The sequence below is a fragment of the Anolis carolinensis genome, chromosome 2, assembly GCF_035594765.1.
Source record: "Anolis carolinensis isolate JA03-04 chromosome 2, rAnoCar3.1.pri, whole genome shotgun sequence".
Taxonomy (NCBI): Eukaryota; Metazoa; Chordata; class Lepidosauria; order Squamata; family Dactyloidae; genus Anolis; species Anolis carolinensis.
In genome coordinates, this window is record NC_085842.1 from 197075712 (window position 1) to 197098204 (window position 22493).

At 43.1% G+C, this 22493-nt stretch overlaps 2 protein-coding genes across 10 annotated transcripts in view; one reads left to right on the forward strand and one right to left on the reverse strand.

The window, feature by feature from the left end:
• Positions 1-6407, forward strand: part of dcaf15 (DDB1 and CUL4 associated factor 15) — a 33009-nt gene extending 26602 nt beyond the window's left edge. Inside the window, exons 11-13 of the mRNA XM_062971491.1 lie at positions 1026-1130; positions 5034-5149; positions 5819-6407. Coding sequence (XP_062827561.1) covers positions 1026-1130; positions 5034-5149; positions 5819-5874 — 277 coding nt within the window. The 3' untranslated portion in view covers positions 5875-6407. The remainder of the gene's footprint in view (positions 1-1025; positions 1131-5033; positions 5150-5818) is intronic.
• Positions 6408-7431: 1024 nt separating this feature from the next.
• The window catches only part of rfx1 (regulatory factor X1), a 76879-nt gene continuing 61817 nt past the window's right edge, over positions 7432-22493 (reverse strand). For all 9 annotated transcript variants that reach the window (XM_008103726.3, XM_062971487.1, XM_062971485.1 and 6 more), the window contains 8 exons: positions 20909-21018; positions 20467-20618; positions 19782-19879; positions 19335-19484; positions 16293-16501; positions 15965-16118; positions 14712-14757; positions 7432-12201 (listed from right to left, as the gene is read on the reverse strand). In XM_008103726.3, coding sequence (XP_008101933.2) covers positions 12032-12201; positions 14712-14757; positions 15965-16118; positions 16293-16501; positions 19335-19484; positions 19782-19879; positions 20467-20618; positions 20909-21018 — 1089 coding nt within the window. In that variant the 3' untranslated portion in view covers positions 7432-12031. The remainder of the gene's footprint in view (positions 12202-14711; positions 14758-15964; positions 16119-16292; positions 16502-19334; positions 19485-19781; positions 19880-20466; positions 20619-20908; positions 21019-22493) is intronic.

Sequence of the window (22493 nt, forward strand, 5' to 3'; positions counted from 1 at the left end):
CATTCACATACGCACACACACAGGAAATACTCAGTAGTGGTTTGCCGTTTGTTTCTTCTGAAATATAGCCAAATAGCACCTGTTATTCCTTGGCCATCTCCCTTCCAAGTACTAACCAGGGCTGACCCTGTTTAGCTTCCAAGATCCAATGGGTCTGGTGCCTTAAGGTTATTTAGACCACACTATAGATGAAGGCAAATCTAAAAGTGGGAAACTCTTTGTCTCTCAGTCAAGGAAAAAATGAAACTTTGTTGAGCCATACAGTTTGACATGTTCTTTTTTTAACATTCTTCCTCTTTTTCAACTCTCTCTCAATTTGATTTTCTGTAGAGTTGCATGAATTTTTGCAAAGCCTTCGTGCAAAAGTTGGAGTTGTGTTTTACGAATGGTTTATCTCAATTTGAAATTTAAACATATTAGCATTTGTGTATTTTTAGTAAAGGAAGTCAAATGAGTAATCAAATTATTGTTGAATATAAAATATTCATTCCAGCCATCAAATCCTTTTCAAGTAGCCTGATTTCAATTACTAGTAAGAAATAATAGCTATTGTACACACATGTTCAGAGGAAATGTTTGAGACCACATTAATGTTAGTTTTGATTTTTAATTTTTTATTTAATCTCATCTAAAAGATTACAGGAAAGGAGATTCCACTTGAACATTGGGAAAAACTTTCTGACCATGAGAACTGTTTAGCAGTGGAAGTCTCTGCCTCAGAGTATAATGGAAATGCCTTTTGAGGCTTTTAAGCAGAGACTGGCTGTCAGGGGTACTTTTTCTTTTCCTACATGGCAAATGGTTGGATTATATGGCCCTTGGAGGTCTCTGCCAAGTCTATGATTCTGTGAGCTGGAGGTGGACCTATAATTTTTGAAGATGCAGATTTATTTGATTAGTGTTAGTAAGACCCAACAACACAGGAGGATGTTTAGACATAGTCATTCTGTGTATACATCACTTGTCAGGGCAGGTATTTGGATTGCAATGTTGCATGGCTGAACAGACCCTGGTACTTTTTGCAGGCCAAAGACCTATCACACCAGCCTCAAAGTAGCGTGGGATCTCAACACCGGCATCTTCGTCACTGTCAGTGTGGGAGACCTCACCGAAGTCAAAGGCCAGACCAGGTAAGGCAGGTCTCCTGTATTCTGTGCCCTGCTCTAAAGAAAGCTTTCTCCCATATGAACCTTTATGTACCTTAAGATCTATATTGCATTGCAGTAGCAGCCTTACCAATGAGGTTTGTGAGACACCATCCTCATGGGTTTTCTCAGGTGCCAAGTTAAGGGCCTTCTCCACCCTATCTTCTTAATTAACTTATGGGCCAGCATGGTATAGTGGTTTGAATGTGGGACTGTGATGCTCGAGATTAGGGTTTGAATCCCTTTTCATCCATAGCAACTCAGTAGATGACCATTGGGGCACTCTTGGCCCCAGAAAATCCTGGAGTAGTTTCAGCTTAGTGTCACCATAAGTCAGAAACAATTGGCAGGCACACAACAACAAAACTCCTGGCCTTTCACTTTTAAAATAATTTGAGGTGTGCAGTTGTGTGTTTCTGTCGTTTATGCTGTTCTTGGTTCTGTGGTATGATTGTTGTTGTTTTTACTTTGCATTTGTATGGTTGTTTCTTGGGAAATATCCAGTGTCAAGATGACATAAAAATGTAAAGGAATCAAGCCATCCTGAATGTTACCAAGGCTGCTTCTTGCTTATGACTGTAGGGTATGGGCATAGGGGATTAGTTCCAGTATCATATGCATTAAAACTCAGGCATTCCCTTCTGAACAAATTCCACATCAACCGGTCAGTACAAAAAAGAAGATAGGAGTTGAATGGCAACGTTGAACAATTCATGGTATAGGAAGCTTTGTCTAGGTGTCTAGATCAATAGGGGAATAGCGTCTAGATCCAGGGAAGTTATGCTCCCCCTCTATTCTGCCTTGGTCAGACCACACCTGGAATACTGTGTCCAATTTTGGGCACCACAGTTGAAGGGAGATGCTGACAAGCTGGAAAGCGTCCAGAGGAGGGCGACTAAAATGATTAAGGGTCTGGAGAACAAGCCCTATGAGGAGCGGCTTAAAGAGCTGGGCATGTTTAGCCTGCAGAAGAGAAGGCTGAGAGGAGACATGATAGCCATGTACAAATACGTGAAGGGAAGTCATAGGGAAGAGGGAGCAAGCTTATTTTCTGCTGCCCTGCAGACTAGGACACGGAACAATGGCTTCAAACTACAGGAAAGGAGATTCCACTTGAACATCAGGAAGAACTTCCTCACTGTGAGAGCTGTTCGACAGTGGAACTCTCTCCCCGGGGCCGTGGTGGACGCTCCTTCCTTGGAGGCTTTTAAGCAGAGGCTGGATGGCCATCTGTCGGGGGTGCTTTGAATGCGATTTCCTGCTTCTTAGTAGGGGGTTGGACTAGATGGCCCATGTGGTCTCTTCCAACTCTACTATTCTATGATTCTAGGTCCCTCTTTTCTGCAGTTATGCAGGTTGTGACCAACTTTGGGTATTACTTTTGTCCACAGTTCTGCCGAGAGTCCAAGTTAGTGGGTACAGGAGACCAGAGAGACTCCCTCTCAAGAGAGGGCAGGTTGACCCTATATTTTGTCTTAGTTTTTATTTCGTAACTTACTGCTTTGTCTTTCAAAATTGCTTTTACATGTGGTTTTTATTTTGTTTGCATTTACTTTTTTGTGTGTAGTACGTCACTTTGAAGGCCCTTGTGGAAAGACAATATATACATATTTTAAATAAATATTCAAGTAGCATTGCTGCTGAATGCATTTTGGTTTGGACAGTTGTCTGGTATTCATAACTTGATGCCAGCCTTAGTATTAGTTTATTAAACTGCTTCAGTCTACTGTTTTTCCTGTGTCTTTCATTCCTTCTGCCTGTCTTGCACTCCTTTTACTGCTTGTTCAGAAGTTATTTTGCCTATTATACTCTCAGCTTTCCTTACTTTATTTTCCCCTTTTATTTACAGTCAGTTGTTGTTGCTACTGTTGTTGTGTGTACTTTCCAAGTCACTTCTGATATATGGCAACTAACCATAAGACAGCAATAGGCTTTTCTTGGTGAGATTTGTTCAGATGGGACTTGCAGTTGCCTATCTATGAGGTTGAAAGAGTGTGTGATTTTTCCAAGGTCACCCAGTGTGAGATCTTACATTGGATCTCTTCTGTCTTTCTTCCCTGGGCCCCTGACAAGCTATGTATGTAACATATTGGTATTTCTCCATAGTAGTGAGTGAGTGGTAGACATTTATACTGGTGAAAGGAAATCACCTATGGGCTAGGGTATATATGCGGCTTTTCCTAGTGATCACAGATTTGAGTTGCTGGCTTCCTCCCATTAGTACTGTTTGTTTTTTCCTGTAGCGTTCAAAGAGGTATTACCAACTGGGATTCCTGAGTTTAGATTGTCAGTCATGTAACTGTATCAAATAAAATGTTAAAGAAAAATATTCTGGTTAAACTTGCTAAATTTCATTATGTACTGTGATCCTGTGCTCCAGTTGTTCATTGATTGTGTTGGAAAGGACTGGTGGAAAGTGCAGCTCCAACGTCAAGGAAGACTAGAAACCCCCAGACTTTTCTTAAAGGGTTGCCTCCTCTAAGAAAACTCATACATAAATGCTAGCACCTAGACCTGATCTGGTAATTTGGCCTCTAACAGTCTAGAACAGTGGTTCCCAAACTTATTTGGCCTACCGTCCCCTTTCCAGAAAAAATATTACTCAGTGCCCCCTGGAAAGGGGTGTGGCTTAGAGGGGTGGGCATGGCTCCTGCTCAAGAGGGCAGGGCTGAGCCTCTCCCCTAGTCCAAGATGCAGGGCTGGGAGGGGGAGGTGGGCGGGGCCACAAATGGTTGACCAGGACTGGGATGGGCGGAGTTACGAGCTCTGAGGCAGGGCTGAGCTTCTATCCTTGTTATGCGGCAGGGCCTCTTCCCAAGTGCCTGACGGGGCTGAACCTCTATACCCCGCCCCTTGTTCTAACAAGCGCCTCAGGGGAGGTATACAGAGGCTCAGCCCTGTCTCAGGCTCTTGGAATGAGGCCCCACCCCCTTCCCTAGCTCTGTCCTATGTCCCAACAAGCGCCTCTGGAGAAGTATAGATTCTCAGCCCTGTATCAGGCTCTTGGGAAAAAGCCACTCCCACTCCTCTAGCTCTGCCCCGTGTCCTAATAGGCGACTCAAGTGCTCAGCCCTGTCTCCGGCACTTGGGAAGAGGTCCCGCCCCTCCCCCGTGTCCTAATAGGTGCCATCACCGCCCCCTGAATCGCTGCAGCATCCACCAGGGGGCGGTAGCGCCCACTTTGGGAATCACTGGTCTAGAATGAGCAGTCTTGCCCTGTATAGAATCAGGAAGCTTATTGTAGTAAATCGTGGTACCCACACTGATGTAAACCACCTGTATGTTGGTAACCATACGACAGTCACTTCTGTGTGTTTGTGGTGTTGGCCTTTGCATGAGGTCTCCAATAGCACCTATTTCAGGGAGATATCCAGTACTGCCATAAAGTAAGAGCTCCATCCCCACTGGCCAGTTATTAACTTTGGGAATACATCCAGCCTCACTACAGTTGCTCTTCAGCACCAGGAGAACCTTATGTTGGGAACAGAGGCTGCTTCTCCTTCTCTTCATGCTCAAGAACAGCTTTAGTGAGTCCAGATGCAGCAACCAGCTCTTTTTGTGAACACGGGCAGACTTTCAAGAGACTTCGAAATCTACCAGTATCCGAGTCCCCTCGGGTGAGAAGGATGGGGTATAAATGTTATAAATAAATAAATAAATACCATGAATAATCTTGGCTACAATTCCCAGAGCCTCCAAGGGGGCTCCAGATTCAAGCATGTATTTGAAAAGTTTTAATAGATAAAGGATACCAAAAAGAAACACGCATTTTCCCTGTTACGTTGAAACCATTCTGTGAGCTCCGCAGAAATGGCGCAAAGACTCTTGGGGATCCCTACATGAACTCTGCACTTACCTGGATTGGTCCTGTCTCCTTTTCTCTCTCAGTGGCAGCGTCTGGAGCTCCTACCGGAAAAGTTGTGTGGACATGGTAATGAAGTGGCTGGTGCCCGAGAGCAGTGGCCGTTACGTCAACAGGATGACCAACGAGGCCCTTCATAAAGGTACCTCTTCTCTTGATTTGGAGACCTTTGAGCATCTTCCTGAAAAAGTGTCATGGCTTTAATTGGCTGTGTGGTATCCTGTTTCTCTCAGATGATATTTATGTATCTGATGCTATTCAGGACGAGGGCTTACTGTGTACATGATCAAGTCCATGCAGATTTCTGAGGTGATAAGGTAGGGACATTCCTTTAGGGCAGGCCTGCATAACCTGTGGCCCACCTGGTATTTGGGACTCCAACTCCAAGAAGATGTAGCCAGCTTGTCCAATGGTCAGAAATTCTGGGAACTGACATCCACAATACCTGGAGGGCTACAGGTTGAAGAGACCTGCTCTAAAACATGGGCAATCTTATTCCTGCTTTTGCTTGGTTGCTTGAAATTTGGTTGTGGTTGCCTCTTCTCACCCTTCATTTGCATTCAGAAAGTGCTTTGGATCAAATGGAAATGGTAGTTATTGGCCCTGTGGACTTTCAATTCCAGAGATGAGAGAGCCACAAATTCTGCTTATGGTCACCTTGTATTCTGGCTAACTTACTTGGTGCTCCTAAATGTGGTGGATGTTTGGAAGTTTCTTGTCCTTTTGTGAGGCAACATGTTCCTGACGCTTTGCAAAATTGAAAATTTGGAGCATGCGATGTTGCTAACTCACTTAACCCTTTCCCTTGCAGGCTGCTCTTTGAAATTCCTCGCAGACAACGAGCGCTACACATGGATTGTCTTATGAAGTCAGGTTCAAAAAGAAGCTTGCATCATTAGTTCATTTCCTGCCATAACTGTGTGTCAGATTCAACTACCTCCTTGTTCGAAGTTGTTTTTAATTTCTCCATCCCTTTTGACTCAACAGTTGCACGCCTGACCTTGTATTGGACTCTGTCTGGGGGTAGAACTGCACTCTCCTTTCAGGCTCATCTTAGGGGTTGGGCTGCACAAACCCCAGCTGAACAAGAGAGCTCCCCAGAAAGCAGGGCCTCCGCCATCACTGCATCTGTCTCCATGTGAAGCCGCAAGGAGTCTTCTGCAGAGTTTGCCCTCCCCTGGTGCTAAAGCATTAATGATCCCAGGGTAATGATTGTTTTGTTATAAGGAGACCAAAACCCCTTCCCTTCTTTAAATGTCATTCTGTGTTTCAGGCACTTCACCACCACTCCCATTGGAGGAGTGATTTCCCCCCTCTTAAGTGTACATGACACCCTCTATTTCCCATCCTAATTTGTCTCCAGCAGGTTTTCTGTTCCTGCAATAAACATTTAAATTTGACATTGGCTCTTACGGTTTCCTTTTTCTTCTTTAGGTGGCTCAGTGGGGAGTCTAGTGTCACAGCCAGAAGTCTCCAAATAATCATGCTTGAGGGTTTGGAAGCATTGACTGAAAGCCAGAAACGGCCTATGTGAGCTGAGGGGTGCTTTCTGTAGCTTGCCTTGACAGCTGGACTAGGATGATAGTAAAAAATAAGAGCAAACTGGCTGTAATAATTTGCTTATATCCTTTTTTTCTTCCATACAACCATTATAGTCCCGGATATGGTCAGCTGCAGCATGTTTGTGCCTTCGATGCAGAGATGTATTCCTTTGCTGGGAGTCATTAGGAAGTACGTCAGAAATAAAAGTAACTTATTATAATGCTAATGATAAAATAATAATTTCATGATTTATATGAAATCCTTATGAAAATCTGTGCTGTGGCCCCACTTGCTATGCTCCTATCTTCTATGTGTTTTTTCTAAAGGCCAGAATATAGAATACAGGGGATTCTGCAGTGTGACTCCAATGTTATGAGCGTCAACTTTCTTATACTTTGATACAAAGAATAATGCCACTGGACTATTTCCATAAAGCTTCTTGTCTTTTTCTGTTTGATACTTTTTAGGAAGACAGTAAGGAAGTTTTGAGTGGAGATGGGTAGTATCAGAAATACTATTAGAAATACATATTAGTGAAGTAACAGAGGGTAATAGTGGTGTCAAATTCCTGGAAGATCTTCACATAACGTCCAGTTCTCAAAATGTAAATATAGTTCCAAGCAGTTGCTAGGATTGTGGAAAGGGGATTTTAATTGTATTTCAATTTGGCCTGTTTGTTGTGGTTTGAAAGTTAATATTGTCTACTACAATCCTGATCCTGCAACAGTGATTTAATTGTTGAAAACTGCCTTTTAATTGGTTATATGTAGCTCACGTGACATCGAGTTTTGACTTTTAGGTTTATCAGGGCCAAAGAATGTGTCCTGTTCTTAGATGAGCATAAAAGCGAACTTGTACTTCAGCAAGAGTAAGCAAGCAGCATTCTAGGCAAAGAACACGGCTGAATTTATTTCTTAAGAAAGAACTACAAAAGGTAGAAAACAGCTTTTGCACTCTAGACTACACACACGTACATCATCTGACCACAGGCACTGCCCATCTCATGGACCCAGGACACCTACAAAGCTCTTCAAACTCCACTTGAAGTCTATAGTGCAGCTAAAGCTGCTGTCGCCGCACAAAAGATTGACACAAAATATATATTTTATACAATATGTAGATTTTGCAATAAACATCTATATCACAGGTTTAAAACACTGGAAAAATTGGAACAAATAAGGCCATGATGGTTGAAAAACCCAAAAATATCAAGTAATTTATCTTCACCAATCTCACAATATTTAGGTGGTTTATAGAACAAGAATTAGTAATTACATATAAAAGCACAGATATTTTTTTCTGTTTAAAACTAGAATATCTAATATTCAGTTACAAATCAAAAGAGTGATTACTTTCTCTAAAGCAGGAAGTAACCAAACCCATTTGCTCGGTTACACGCACAGAGAGGGGACAAAGGGCTGATTTCCATTTAAAGCCAAGGGCTACTATGTTCTCAGCGAGCCTAGTCTTTTCCCAGCCTGACAAACCCAAAATGAGTGGGGCCTGCTAATAACTGTCCCTAGCTGCTCTGCAGCCAGTTTGCTGGTGGACAGAAAGAATATCCTGGTTCAGAGGGAAAGGGGTGTGTTGTTGTGTAAGGCAGCAACTGAATACAAAGGTCAGTTCGTTCATGTTGTTGAGTCCGGTATGATTATTGGTGGATTCAGCATTCTGCACCGTTCATAGGGGGAATAGTGAGCTCACAGAGAGCAAGGTTTTTGCAAGCAACTAGATCCATTTTCCTTACCAAGGATAGGACTTTCTCTAAAGCTAAAAGCCAATCTGCATACATTTCAGAGAGCGGGCTGGGGGAGGGGAGGGAGGGCAGAATTGCTGAAACGGAACCTAGTTATTTCTTGAACCTTGATTATGGCCTGTCCATTCATAGATCATTGGCTTCTCTCTGTTGGGGCAGGAAATGTACCCTTCTCTCATTGACAGACATACCCACACACTTCACAAAGCAAGGGCATGTGAAATAATTCCATTAATCTGGATTCAACAATGGAATTGGATGCTCATTTCAGAAATCCCAGAGTAGTATATTGTAGAAGCAAAGCACATTGCGTCAGAACATAAAGCATTGCTGGGTCTCATGAGTGAAACTGGCAGAAGAGGCATGTATGGTAACTAAGGTGCTTTTCTGACACAATGATGGGAAATGACTACAAAACCCCTAGCAGTCGGAAAAAAATACCCCACTGGCACCTTGAAGATGCTCATACCTGTTGCATTCAAAACTAAGAGGTGCTTTATGTGCAAAAATCTTTTCAAGGAGCATTTTGCTACAGGAGTAAAGAAATAAAAAGTTGGCACCTGTATGTTTTCTTCACCTCAGTCAATTTCAAGGGTAAATTTGCTGGCTCACGGGCTAAGTTATACGTTTTAGTAGTTCTTCACTACTATAGATTGACTTGGGAGTGCTTTTTTATTCTTACAAAAGCTTAAAAAGTGGGCAAGGTCCTGTTTAGCCCATTCTGTTGTATCAGTAGCAGCTGGACAGGGAATACCCCCAATAGAAGATCAGAGACAGAAAGCAGGCATCTGATCCTGATGCTGTAAAATTCTCCCATTGGGTCATGAGTTGGAGCCCTGGGCCATCGTAGTTGTTAAAAATAGCCCAGCTATTCAGTTGAGGTTGTAGATAAGACATGCCTAGGGGAGAGGACAAGGGGGTTCTCTGGTTGTTGATGTGAAGTGAAGAGGCTCTAAGTCCAAGGGAAAGCTGTGGACAAATCTGCCTTGTGAATAGCCTCAGGACACAGGGTTTCTTGCCCAGAAAATGCAGACAAGAAATGAGTTCTCAATGTGATAGGCTAATTGATGACAAGAGTCATCAGGCTGTCATTTGAGAACATTGATGGAGAAACACATCCAAGAACTCACACAATGAGTTTAGGAGAAGGAATGGGTTACTTTCAGAAGGCACCCATCTACAGCTCAAAAGAGACACTCAAGCACTGCCTCATGTGGCCATGCATAGAGGACTTCTTTCAGGGAGAGACTGCAAATGTGTCATTGTTTTGGAGGCCAGTCCTAGTGCTCTGAAAAGGACCCTGAAAGCCAGCAATGAGGAAGTCGTTTTCCTAATTGTTGCACTATTTTTTGAACCCCACCTCTAGACTTTGGCAAGTCAATATGCTAAAGTCAGGACTACCACCTATAGCATTTCAGCCTAGCTGGAGAATAAAGCCACAACTGCTACTGAAGAGCCATGCTCTGCTACAAATACTTCAAGAGGTGAAGACGCAGCCACTCTTGTAGGCTATGGGCCTTGATATACTTGCAACCACGACCAATGTTGACCCTGAACATGTTTCTGCTCCACTCCTTTCTTCTCATGATGCCACTGACCTCCATTTGGCTTAGTCTAAGTCCTTTAGCCTCACTACTTTGTAGTGTGGCCAAAGGTGGGCTGTAAACAGTTAACACAGTGGAGTAGCGCCTACTACCAAGTGCCATCTTCCTGCAATGCTAACAGGCAATCTTTGGACTCCCACACATTTCAGGGAGGACTAGCTCTATCCTATCTTGCTCTTTCTAGCATTGTATTGACCTTATTTGAGACATCAGCAGTGGGAATGCTTCTGTGCTATGGGTCAGGGTTCTTCCTTCTCGCGGCTGCAAAGGCAAGTTGCATTTTCAGTGCTTTTCAGAGCCATGGTATCTGAAGGCTTCAAGAGAGCATTTGAGGAGATGGGGCTAGCTATGCTTGATTGAAAGCATTACAAGTAGTACCTCAATACTATATGCCAAAAAAGCTTTTCAAAATTATCAGCTGTATGACTGTGGAAAAGATGACCTGGCATGGGCAGAATGGGAGCACACAATTGTCCGAGAGCTTATGTGGGAACAACGGACAATGAATGCAAAGGTGCTGGGATTTTATCTCGCCCTAGTTACAGAGCCTGGCCTCACTGGACAAGTTCAAAGGGATCAACTAGCTTACCTTTGGGATAAGAGCAAGAGGATTGCCTAACTTCTCTTAATGCAAAGCTGAAATCTGTCCAAGAGCTGCAAGCATTAGACATATTGCCACTCAGCAGGCACACCAAGAGGCTCAGCGTTGCACACAAAACAAGCCAATCAACAGTCAAACAGCAGAGAAACGCTGCTAACCTCCTTGCCCCTGAAGGAACCAGAGGAAAGAGGGCAGTAGCATAAGCCAAACAGGTTTGTAGCATTTGCGGAGTTGGACATTTTTGTGGGGTTCATTTTCCTTCCATACTTAGCAGTAACTCAGGATAAGCTCTTGGGGGAATAAATTTTGCACCGTTTATGTCCAAGTACCTGGACATTTCAGAATGACCTCAATTACAAACTTGGGCCTGTCAGGCCATGATACTATAGGCTTAGAGCTCTTGCTCATCTCAGAAGAGGCCCTGTTTGCTGGGCCACTTAACTACCTTTAGATGCCTTGCCCTTCATGTTTATGTCTGCTTAAACATGAAGCAGTAGGTGGCACATGCCTGCACATGCCTGCAATTAACAGGCACACATTGTAGCTGAGTGGGAATTTGGAAGTGCAATTGTGACTGCACTGAAGCTCTCCCATCCAAATTATCACTTCTCTCAATGAGCTGAAGGCAATACACTGTGCTGGGTAGATCCACTGGTGGGCTCAGCTACTGCCACAGAAAACAGTGACAGAGTAATCTACAATCTGTGCTGAAGAGGAGATGAGTAGAATGCAAGACCTTCTTCCCAAACTGCCCCAACTGTTGCTAGAATGAGCCACCTGAAATCCAACACTGAACACTCCAAGCACCTCAAAACTCACCCTGTGTGTCCAACAGAAGTACAAAATGACAGGAGATAGCCAACACTGAGGCAGATACAAGGAAAACCTTGTCGCAATTCAGTGACATTCACCCCAAACCAGACAGGTGGTTGTCACAATGGCTCCTCTGGGCAGCCAGGTAGATCTGGTTGCTCAGGCTCACCAGACAGGCTGCATCTGCTTGCCCTTACCAAAAGGCAGAAAAGGAATGGCCCTATGTGGGCCGATGTTGCAACTTAAATGCATGGGCTTCATTCGCTCCCTGCAGTATGAGTGGAGCCTCCCACACCAGACCGGGACTCCAGGCAAGAATATTCTCCCTCCTCCCATTGAGAAAGAAAAGCAGCCAGGGATGAAGGGCATGGAAGGAGGGGCACAACGTCTGAACCAGTTCCTAACTACCCCTGATAACCCAGAGTGTAGCATGGAAGAGGTAGAGACCAAATAGCCCTAATAGCAAGGGCCAGGCCCAGCATCCCCACAGGTTCGTAGAGCAAATGCTGCTAACTGGGGGGCTTGTTTGGACTGCACAGGGGTGGGAACAGGTCAGATGAGGAGCGGGGAGAGGTGTGAAATGAAAGCGCGTTGCATACCACTCGGAGACAGGAATAGCTCAACTTTATCGCAGGGCAGCACAACACAGCGCAAGATACGCCCTGGCCTCCGGCTAGCCATTGAAGCCATCGGTCCCTTCCGGCCATTCTAACTGGAGGGCAACGCTTGCACAAAGATGCCCCGGGCGTCTGTCCGTGCCAGCTTAGAGGGCGGCGGCTCCATGGGGTCTGCGGTTAAGCTGCTGGACTCGTTGGAGCTGAGAGACAACTCCTGGGGCATCTCCTCATCGCTCTCTTCCTCCTCTTCCTCTTCCTCATCTGATTATCAAAAAAGAGGAGGTTAGATCCTGGAACGCACAGCCACAGGGTAAGAATGCATGCAACAGTACATTAGAAATGTCTTCTTGTTTCCTCATTTATGTGTATGTGTACACATAAAAGTCTTATTGATTTAATGGTTCTATTTCATCTGGACTAGCCATTTTTATGTTTTTAAAAAATCAAATATTCCAAAGCATTTAAAACATAATACAATTATCTTATCACAATCTCTATTCCCAGATCTATACCCCGCCAAACCCTCCCCCTATATAATTATTATAATGTTTGTTAATGACTCATTCACAATCTTTCTTGGGTGTTGGGTGGTTTAAATTTGCCATTGCTTTTACACATGGAGCTGATAAATGGTTTCCAAGTTCTAGCTAATAGATCTTCTTTCAATTCTCCTTTTTCTAATCATGATTTATAGATTAAACTTTTCTTATTCCTTGAACCTCAGGCCATCCATTTCGAACCACAGCCTTAAGCTATGTTGTAACCCGCCTCGAGTCACAAGAAAAGATGGGTAAGAAATAAAGTTGTTGTTTTTGTTATTGTCCTCACACATTGTCTGAACAGCAAGGAGAAAAATGGGTAGGTCTCTGAAGTGCACATAATCTTCAATTTACACATTCAGCTAAAAGTATGATATCACTAACTAACGAAATAATTAAATAATAATCAAGAATATTTATTTCTAACCCATGCTTAACTTCCCAGCATAACATGAAAAGATTCCACTCCTTCACAGATTTAGCATTTTTCTCTTAACTATTGCTTTGACTTATTTTTAATAGTTGTATTACTTGCCAGGATTTGCTATTTCAGAATTTGCATATAATCAACGTCGTATTTTCCCCCTTTTTAGCAACGATCTATGCTTTTCTAATCTTAATAAACTGTGTACGATTGACATTCAAACGTTAGGCATGGCCACCCCAGATGTATGTAATTCAATGGTTATACCATACATAATTCAGGAATTGTTTCATTTGCATCAACTCAGCATCTCATTTCATGTTTTGGAAGCATTGGATGCACAGAAGCGCACAGGATGAAGATCCCTAACACTTACAGTTTGCTCAGAGACACCAGAAAACTCCCTTGCTGAGAACTGCAAATGTCTCTTCCTTGAAGAATGAAGCCATGGTAGTTAAAATGGCAATAACTTAGATCTACCAAAATATCCTCCTATTCAACAAGTACAGCAGGCCTCTGCATAATGGCAGGTTTAACTTTTGGAAGATTTGAATATACTATAACATGAATTTTGTTCCTGTGTTATATATGTCATTTCTTAACAGGTTCTATCATAAAAACATGGAAACAGTGTATTAAACTGCAAAAACTTTGCAAGACATCCTGCAGCGCATTTTGCTATAGCATTTCAATGCATATCTCCTCAAGTCTTAACCAATTCAACATAGTTTGTGGCAACCACAAACATGAAGTTTCTGGAGTATAACAACTACTTTCAAAGTAAGTATTGCACAATTAAACAGGAAGTAACACTTTCAATCCAGGAACAGAAGATTTCTCAAATTTTGTTACATTGTATTATTTGTGGGTTTAATTTTTTTTTCTCGTGTCAGGAGCAACCGGAGTTGCTTCTGGAGTGAGAGAATTGGCCGTCTGCAAGGACGTTGCCCAGGGGACGCCCGGATGTTTTTGATGTTTTACCATCCTTATGGGAGGCTTCTCTCATGTCTCATGTGGGTTTAATTAATATGTTATCTCTAGATCCTCTAGTACACAGTTTCTTAAACTTTTGCACCCACGACCCATTTTCCCCTGAGAAATGTTTACATTATCCTGGGCATGTAGGTATATAAAATAGGTATAAGAATCAAATATTTATTTACTAGTAATAAATCAGGATTTGCAAGGTTCGCTAAACAGGCTGATTTTCTTTTTTCTGAAGTACAGCAGAAGCAATTTCTGCAGAGTCCCCTGTAAACCCTACACAACATGTTTGTGTAAATGTCTAAAACAGCCACTAGGTGATATTCAGAAAAGACTTTCAAGACCCAAACATTGAGCTAAGGGGACTCCATTGAGAGTCTGGACCCACAGTTTAAGAAGCCCTGCTCTAATGTGATTTTATGGACAACTTCTGCTGGATGTTGATCAAAGAGTTATACCGGGGGACCTAGAGAAAAACATTTCTCCAGACATCTGTAGGTCTTTCAGCATGATTCTATGGTTAACATCTGATAGAAGTTGACCACAAAATTGTACTGGATGACTTAAGACATTCCTAAAAAGGTGCTCTCAGGTTAAAAATGACTGAAATTTTTATTTCCAGGTTTCCTAGGTTTATGGGGGTCCCACTACCTAAGCCTACTATAGCTTCAAATCAACACACCCTTCCTTTTTCTCTCCTTTTCACATTAATAAAATAAGAACAGTATAAATTATATGGAGTAGTAAGAGCCACAAAGATTTCTACAATCTACCACTGACATAAGATGCAAGGAAACACTCAGCTTCTCAAGAGGTGACAGTACCTTTATCTGGGTCCAAGGGGTTCAAGGAACTCGTCAGGTTTGCAAACTTGAAAACAAGGAAGAAAGAAACGTAACTAGCTTTTCTTGCAATCTGTACCCAAGAGAGATGCCACACAGCCCTTTTGCTTACATAGCGATAGCATGAATCTCAAAGAAATGAAAAGACCGCTTGAACATGGATGGGCAAGGAACTGAGTATATCTCCCCTTTTATTATAGTAAGGTCTGCATTTCCAAATGAACATCATGGTAGCCATCTAGCCTTGAACAAACTGCAACACACTGCATGTTGTATCCGAACCAACACACAGCCTTAGCATTTGGTAGTTCAGCAGTACAGCACAACAGCTCCAACTTGATTTTTTTGGCATCTCCAATTAAAAAGAACATAAGCTAGGCTTCGAGAGTTGCTACTTGAAATTGTGGAGGGCTATTGCCATGGAGCCCCAGTGGCGAAGTGTGTTAAAGCACTGAGCTGCTGAACTTGCAGACCGAAAGGTCCCAGGTTCAAACCCCGGGAGCAGCGGGAGTGGACGGTGTTAGCTCCAGCTTCTGCCAACCTAGCAGTTCGAAAACATGCCAATGTGAGTAGATCAATAGGTACCGCTCCGGCGGGAAAGTAACGGCGCTCCATGCGTTCATGCCGGCCACATGACCTTGGAGGTGTCTATGGACAATGCCGGCTCTTCGGCTTAGAAATGGAGATGAGCACCAACCCCCAGAGTCAGACATGACTGGACTTAACGTCAGGGGAAACCTTTACCTTTTACTATTCCCATGGTGAATATTGCACTTGGCAGGCACATTTTGAAGATCTAGGGGTCCACTTTTTTCCTGGATGGACTGGGGCCACAACAGGCTCAGAGAAATTGGTTTCTGAATTATTTTAAGGGTCTGATTGTTTTTAAGTTCTGAGGCAATGCTACGGACAACACCGGCTCTTCGGCTTAGAAATGGAGATGAGCACCAACCCCCAGAGTCAGATACGACTAGACTTAATGACAGGGAAAAACCTTTACCTTTACTTTTACCTAGAGAACTATAGAGTTGAAAAAGACAATGACAGTCCAGTCCTACTCCATTTTGCTATGCAGAAACACATAATTGATGTACATGCTCTCCACACATGGAGGACAAAGAACCAACTTCTTCATTCTGCCAACCAGCAAAAAGGGTGTTAGGCAGTGAATTTTGCCCTACAAGCCGGGAGTTACACAACTCGTTGTTCCTCACTCCAAAGGCCACAAGACCTACCTCTCCCATAACAGCAATGGGGGTCTCGCCCTTGGCCTGAGCCACACGATGCTCTATCAGGTAGTACATGTACTCATCATAGAGGAGGCGGATAAGATGGAAGGATCCAAAACTGGCAGCACTCCGCAGAGTCAGATCCCGAATCACCATGGAGCTGGAGAAAAAAGAATCCCAGCGCCCTGGTTACCATCTGGACAGCTCCATAATGGATCAATCACACCACTTGACAGCATATTTGGGGGGGGGGGGGCTGAAAGGCAGCAAAAAGCCTGTGCCTGGGATAGATGGAAGCTACGAACCAAGCTCAACACACTGCTTCTCCCTTTACCTGTAGAAGGACCACTTGAGGAGAAAGAGTTTGGCGGCTTTGGGGAAGCTGGGGCTGCCGTGGTAGGGCTTCAAGACCTGGCTGACTACGCCGTCCAGCCAAACAGCCCACTGCTCCAGAGAGTTTTGCTGCTGCAGAGTCATCTTAAAGTCCTGCTCGAGGCGTTGCACTACACGATCCTCACACCGACACACCCATGAGGCCTGCTCCTGGGGGGCAACAAATAGAGGGAGAAAGGCATCTTAGTAGGGCTCATGTTAATATACAGACAGAGCAGGTGTAAAGGTATGAAAGAAAAGCTATGACCTTCTCAGGGTTTAACTGAGAAGATCTCCAGGATCTTGAGTCCACATTTCCTAATGAACCTGCCACTGGAGAGGTGAGTCAACTGGTGAAATAATTTGTAAAACAAGAAATAGATATTACTTGCTACTATAGCAGTGAATCATATAGTTGGAAGAGACCACGAGCCATCCAGTCCAATCCCCTTCTGCCATGCAAGACAAGCACAATCAAAGTACACCCAACAGATGGTCATCCAGCCTCTGTTTAAAAGCCTCCAGAAAAGTAGCCTTCATCACACTCCAATGTTGAATACAACTGTTGAACAGTTCTTCCTAATGTTCAGATGGAATTTCCTTTCTTCAAATTTGAACCCATTGCTCCATTGAGTACTAGTTTCCAGGGAAGAAAACAAGCCTGCTCCTTCCTTACGACAACTTTTCAAATATTTATACATGGCCATCATGCTTCCTCTGAACCTTCTCTTCTGCAAGCTAAACATTCCCATCTCTTTAAGCCTCAAAAGGAATGGAATGGAAGGAAGAAGAATGGAAGTTACAAATTTAACCCTTCTTCCCCCCTTTTTCCAATAATTTCCAGACCTTTGATCATTTTAGTCACCCTCCTCTGGACACCTTCCAGCTTGTCAATATCTCTTTTAATCTGTGGTGCCCAGAATTGGACACAGTATTCCAGGTGAGGTCAAATCAAAGCAGAATAGAGAGGCACCACAACTTCCCTCAAAGAGGGAGAAAAATGAGCAGGAAATGTTTTCCAAAACAAGATTGTTTTCAGAATACAATGATTGTTTCCAGAACAGAGAGAGACGCTGAAAGCCAGAGTTGAGAGAGAAAAAGCCATGAGGGAAAATTATAGACAAGGATGAGGGGAAAAGGAAGTTTGATTGTGCATGTGCATGTTTGTGTTAATCTGAGATTATAAAACCCATGATGCAGAAACAGTCAAACCTGGCACTTTCTTGGCTTGACTTGATTATAAACCACCACTCCTTAGTTCTTCTGCAGAACTGAACTGTAGTATTTTTAATTTCCTTGTTTTAGTTTTTGATTGGGAAATAAAGACTATCTCTCAAGAAAATACTTCATAGTGCCTTTCACCTCTGTGATTCCACTAGTCATCATAATTTAATATCCCGTATAGGATGGGAGCCAGTATACCTTTGAGGACAAAATTATGGAAATAAATCAAGGGGAAGGCTGGTATATTTATGTTCTGGTGTTGAAGTGTAACTGAAGCTATCTAAAATTGGGGATGCCACAGTCTCACTCCCTCCTCCCCACCCCGCGTATGCAAAGGAATGACCCACTATTGGCTACAATTGTCTTTTTCTTTCCTTGAGATATTAGTGACTGGCAGCCAATGCCTCGTGGACTGTCAATGGTCCATGGGTCATCATTTTTAATACACTGCTTATCATGACAAAAAAAATGAATGTTAGATTAGATGGGCCAAGCAAATCTCCTCCCCAAAGTAGGAGATGTGGTGGGATGGCTTCCAGTTTAAGGGGACCCACCCAGCTGATCAACAGGATGGGGACAGAAGTTCAGCCATTGGGTTCCAAAAGAAACAGGTACTGTGGCAGATGCTGAGCACTTCAGGCCAAGCAGGAATCTGTGGGTGTTGGAAATTACGACCTTCCCCAAGCCACCTCTAGTAATTTGTTAATCTATGATTCTGTTTACTTACTGTTTTTTATGTACGTTTTGGTATGCAGCTTCTCTTGCTCTATGTTTCCTGAGAGGTTGTGGGAGGGGCTGCAGATCACATGATCTGATCTGAGATTGCTCAGACCTCAGGCTCCATTTTAGATTTTTTTTTAGACTTTGGGACTGCTCAGACCAACACATCCCTGCTGTTGTTTGTAATAATGATGCCCTGTGTCATCTGCACAGAGATTATCTCAAACATATCTGAAATTGGGCTGATAAGCTATGTACCTGTATTATGCTGAACACATAAAGGTTGTGAATAAACCAAATACAACAGAGTCTCACTTATCCAACATAAATGGGCTGGCAGAATGTTGGATAGGTGAAAATGTTGGATTATAAGGAGGGATTAAGGAAAGGCCTATTAAATGTCAAATTACATTATGATTTTACAAATTAAGCACCAAAACATCATGATATACAACAAATCGACAGAAAAAGCAGTCCAGTACATGGTAATGTTATGTAGTAATTACTGTATTTATGAATTTAGTACCAAAACATTGCAATGTATTGAAAACATTGACTACGAAAACATTGGTTACTAACGAATGGACTACAAATAAAGATAGAATTGCAGTATTTGCTGCCTAGAGAAACAGCTGTGTATCTGGGTGGGAGGCAGACTGCACTGGATAATCCAGAACGTTGGATAAGTTAAGGTTGGATAAGCGAGACTCTACTATACGTTATTTTACCAAAGCCTACTCCATTTTTGTCTCTTAGTGCACAATATAAAACTAGTTGTTTTATGGAAGAGTAAATATATTTTTGGGCACTGAAAAACACTTCTGAAACTGCTGTTTTTGTGCACTGGCATATTCTCTGTTTTCCTAACAGATCAGAAACAATAGGTTCAGTCTAACAACTGAAGACATTGCCTTGCATATTACATTTGGTAGTATACCATATGAGTAGATTCTACTCAAACAGGGTTTTGGCTCTTCTCTGAAAGATCAAACCTTTTCCAAAAGGTTATGATCTCCAAATGGCTGTGAATGCAATTTCCTAAAAGTGGGTATTATGTTACCTGGACATTTGCAAAATCCACCCGGTTGAGATCGCTCAGCATCTGATTAATCTGAGCCGTGTTCTGCAAGACGGCTCGGGCAGCCTGGGCAAGATGGTTCAGGGAGGTGTAACGCCGCAGGGTCTGGGCAAAGGCACTTGCTGCTGCCACCTGAAAAACAAAACACCTAGGGTACAACAGCTTCCCTACAACTTTGTAGCCTGTGGAAAGAAGAATCCAAAGGAGGAGAATGATCATTCCAAAAGGAAATGACAGAAGGGATAATTTTTATCCTGAGTGACATCCTGCCATCAGGCTCCAAAAGCCTGAGCCAACATGACTTGGGAGCTGTCTGTCAGTCTGCCTTAGCATAGACTCCATTATAGTTTTCTCTACCTGAGAAAAAGGCTAAGAACCTAGCCTTAACCCACCATCTCTGATTCAACAACTTTCTACCCTTTGGCTCACCTTCACACGGACCATCTCTTCGGGAATATTCATCATGGCATTTGTCAACCAGCTCTCCAAACTTTTTGCAAAATTTCGGATTGCTTGCGTCAAGGCACCTGATGCAAAATGGAACAGAAGCAATCATACTGCTGTAGAAGAGCCAGTTCTAGAGCAACTGGTGATTCTCAGTTTGTTTGGGGTAAGCATAAATTGGAGGGCAACCCAATTCTATGGGAGTGGCTTCAATGCCCCCAAACAGAGATCAAAAGAACTTCCCACTCTATCAGTGGGTCAAATTACCAAACCCACTAGAACAGAGCTTCTTAAACTATGGGTCAGGACCACAAATGGGGTTGCCATAACTATATGTTGGGATTCCCTTCCTTTGTCACTTATGCACATATGCTTTTCTGTCTCTTGCACAAATGCATCTCTCTCCTCTTTCCTTTCTCTCGTTCATGTACGTGCGTCACTCTCCCCTTCCCCACTCCATCTTTTATATACTTGGAGTCACATAAACATTTATCAAGTAAAAAGGGACTGCAAGTTGGAAAACTTTAAGAAGCTCTGCATTACAGGACCCAGCAGAATTGCCAAGCAAAGGTCTACCAGCAAGGCAAAGGATCTTGCTTTTTCCACTGCTATTAACTGAGGCCCAAAGTGTTGTGTTTGCTCAAAAGCAGGCTGCACAAGGTGGCCTTACTCGGAATGGGCCGGAGCACTTCTGGGATCAGGACCTCGACCAACCCCTGGTACAGCAAGTTGTCGCAGTCCTTTGTCCATTTGAGGACGGGTTCGTACTTGGACAGGGTCACCAAGCAGCTCTTTGGGAGACGCTTCTCTGCTTCGTCATGGCTAAACAGAAACCACAGACACTGGGTTAATGAGCACTGTCCCAAGCCTTCATTCAAATTCACTACTCCTGCAGGCTTTGCACATGAATAATAGAATCATAGTGTTGGAAGAGACCACATGGGCCATCCAGTCCAACTGCTTGCCATGCAGGAAAAACACAATCAAAGCACTCCCGACAGATGACCATCCAGCCTCTGTTTAAAAGCCACTACAATCAGAGGCAGAGTTCCACTATTGAACAACTTTTACAATCAGGAAATTCTTCCTAATGTTCTTGCAGGAACACTCACATAACAATGGAGGTGGCTTCGCTAGGCTGGTTCATGTTGTACCGCCAAAATGTCTTCCAGAGGGTCTCCACCAGGGTGAACTGCAGGTTGACCATCACATCAACAATGGCCTGAGAAGGAGAAGTAGATGAGCAACCCAATTATAGATCTTCCAGGTAGGACACTCCCTCCTAAATTAACTCTCTTATGTCAATTAGATTATGGACTGCTCATAACAAATCAATACACCTGTTGTCTAGCACACCTCTGTTGTTCAGAACATTCAATTTCTGAATTTAAGGTCATGATGCTCCAGCAAAAGGTTTCAGATAGTTGCAAGAGCATGGGGCTGTGCCAATAAATTCACAGACAAACTCAACACAATTTCTTTTCAGCCTGAAACCAAAAGCTTGCACCCTCTTGGCACCCCATGTACCCACCCATCAGACGGGGACAAGGCGATGTCCCCATCAAATGGAGGAAAGGAGGACAATGTGCATTGCCATGTTACCCCTTCCCCTATCACATGGGAGAAAGGGCCCAAAAATGTGGGTAGTGGTGCAGTGGATTAAACCGCCGAGCTGCTCAACTTGCTGACCGAAAAGTCAGTGGTTCAAATCTGGGGAATGGATGAGCTCCCACTATTAGCCCCAGCTTCTGCCAACCTAGCAGTTCAAAAACATACAAATGTGAGTAGATCAATAGGTACTGCTCCGGCGGGAAGGTAAGGGTGTTAAATGCCACATGATCTTGGAAGACAAAGCCAGTTCTTTGGCTTAGAAATGGAGATGAGAACAACCCCCCAGAGTTGGGCATGACTAGGCTTAAAGTCAGGGGAAAACCTTTACTTTTACCTTTTATTCTAGATATGTTGAGCACACAGAGTACTTGCCTACAATGCAGACTATTCTGGGACTCAGCTACACTAAGGAGTGTCTATTTCACAATTGCATCAGATTAACTTTAACCGTTTACCTACATGCAGTATCTGTTTTCTCCATGGTTGTAATGGTACTTTAATTTCAAAACAGATTTTTTCCCCCAAATGAAGTGCGTGAGTGGTTATGTTTGTTGTTGCGACTGTTTCACACATATGGGCTCTAACTTATGGCTCGACACATTTGTCAGACTTTAGGAAATATAGGCAGATGGCAAGACGCATCTCAAGTCTTATCTAGCTTCTTCAGGTTAGGTATCAACATAAATCACCATTTCAAATGGCTGAATAAAACAATCCTATCTTTACTAGGAACTGGCACTCAAAGTTGTGTGGAAATGAGCTGAAAATCCCTTTCAAGCTGTGTTCACACAGCTTAAACAACAAATTCACCAGCTTTTAAATCAGTTATGTGAGGAGCAGTGTGCTGTGCTGACAATGTAGGGCCTTTTCACATGATGTTGGTGGCATTTATAAAGGTATGTTGAACAGGTAAGAGTGGTCTGCCTGGAAAAAGTTAAGGGAGAATTTTATTTGAATTAAAATAAACCACTAGCTAAGACAATCAAGGCACCAGTATGTTAAAAAAAAAAGCCAAGTTAGTCTGATTCTACTTTCACTGATGGAATTTGGTCTGGAATCAACCAGAGCACTATAAATTCTCTAAGT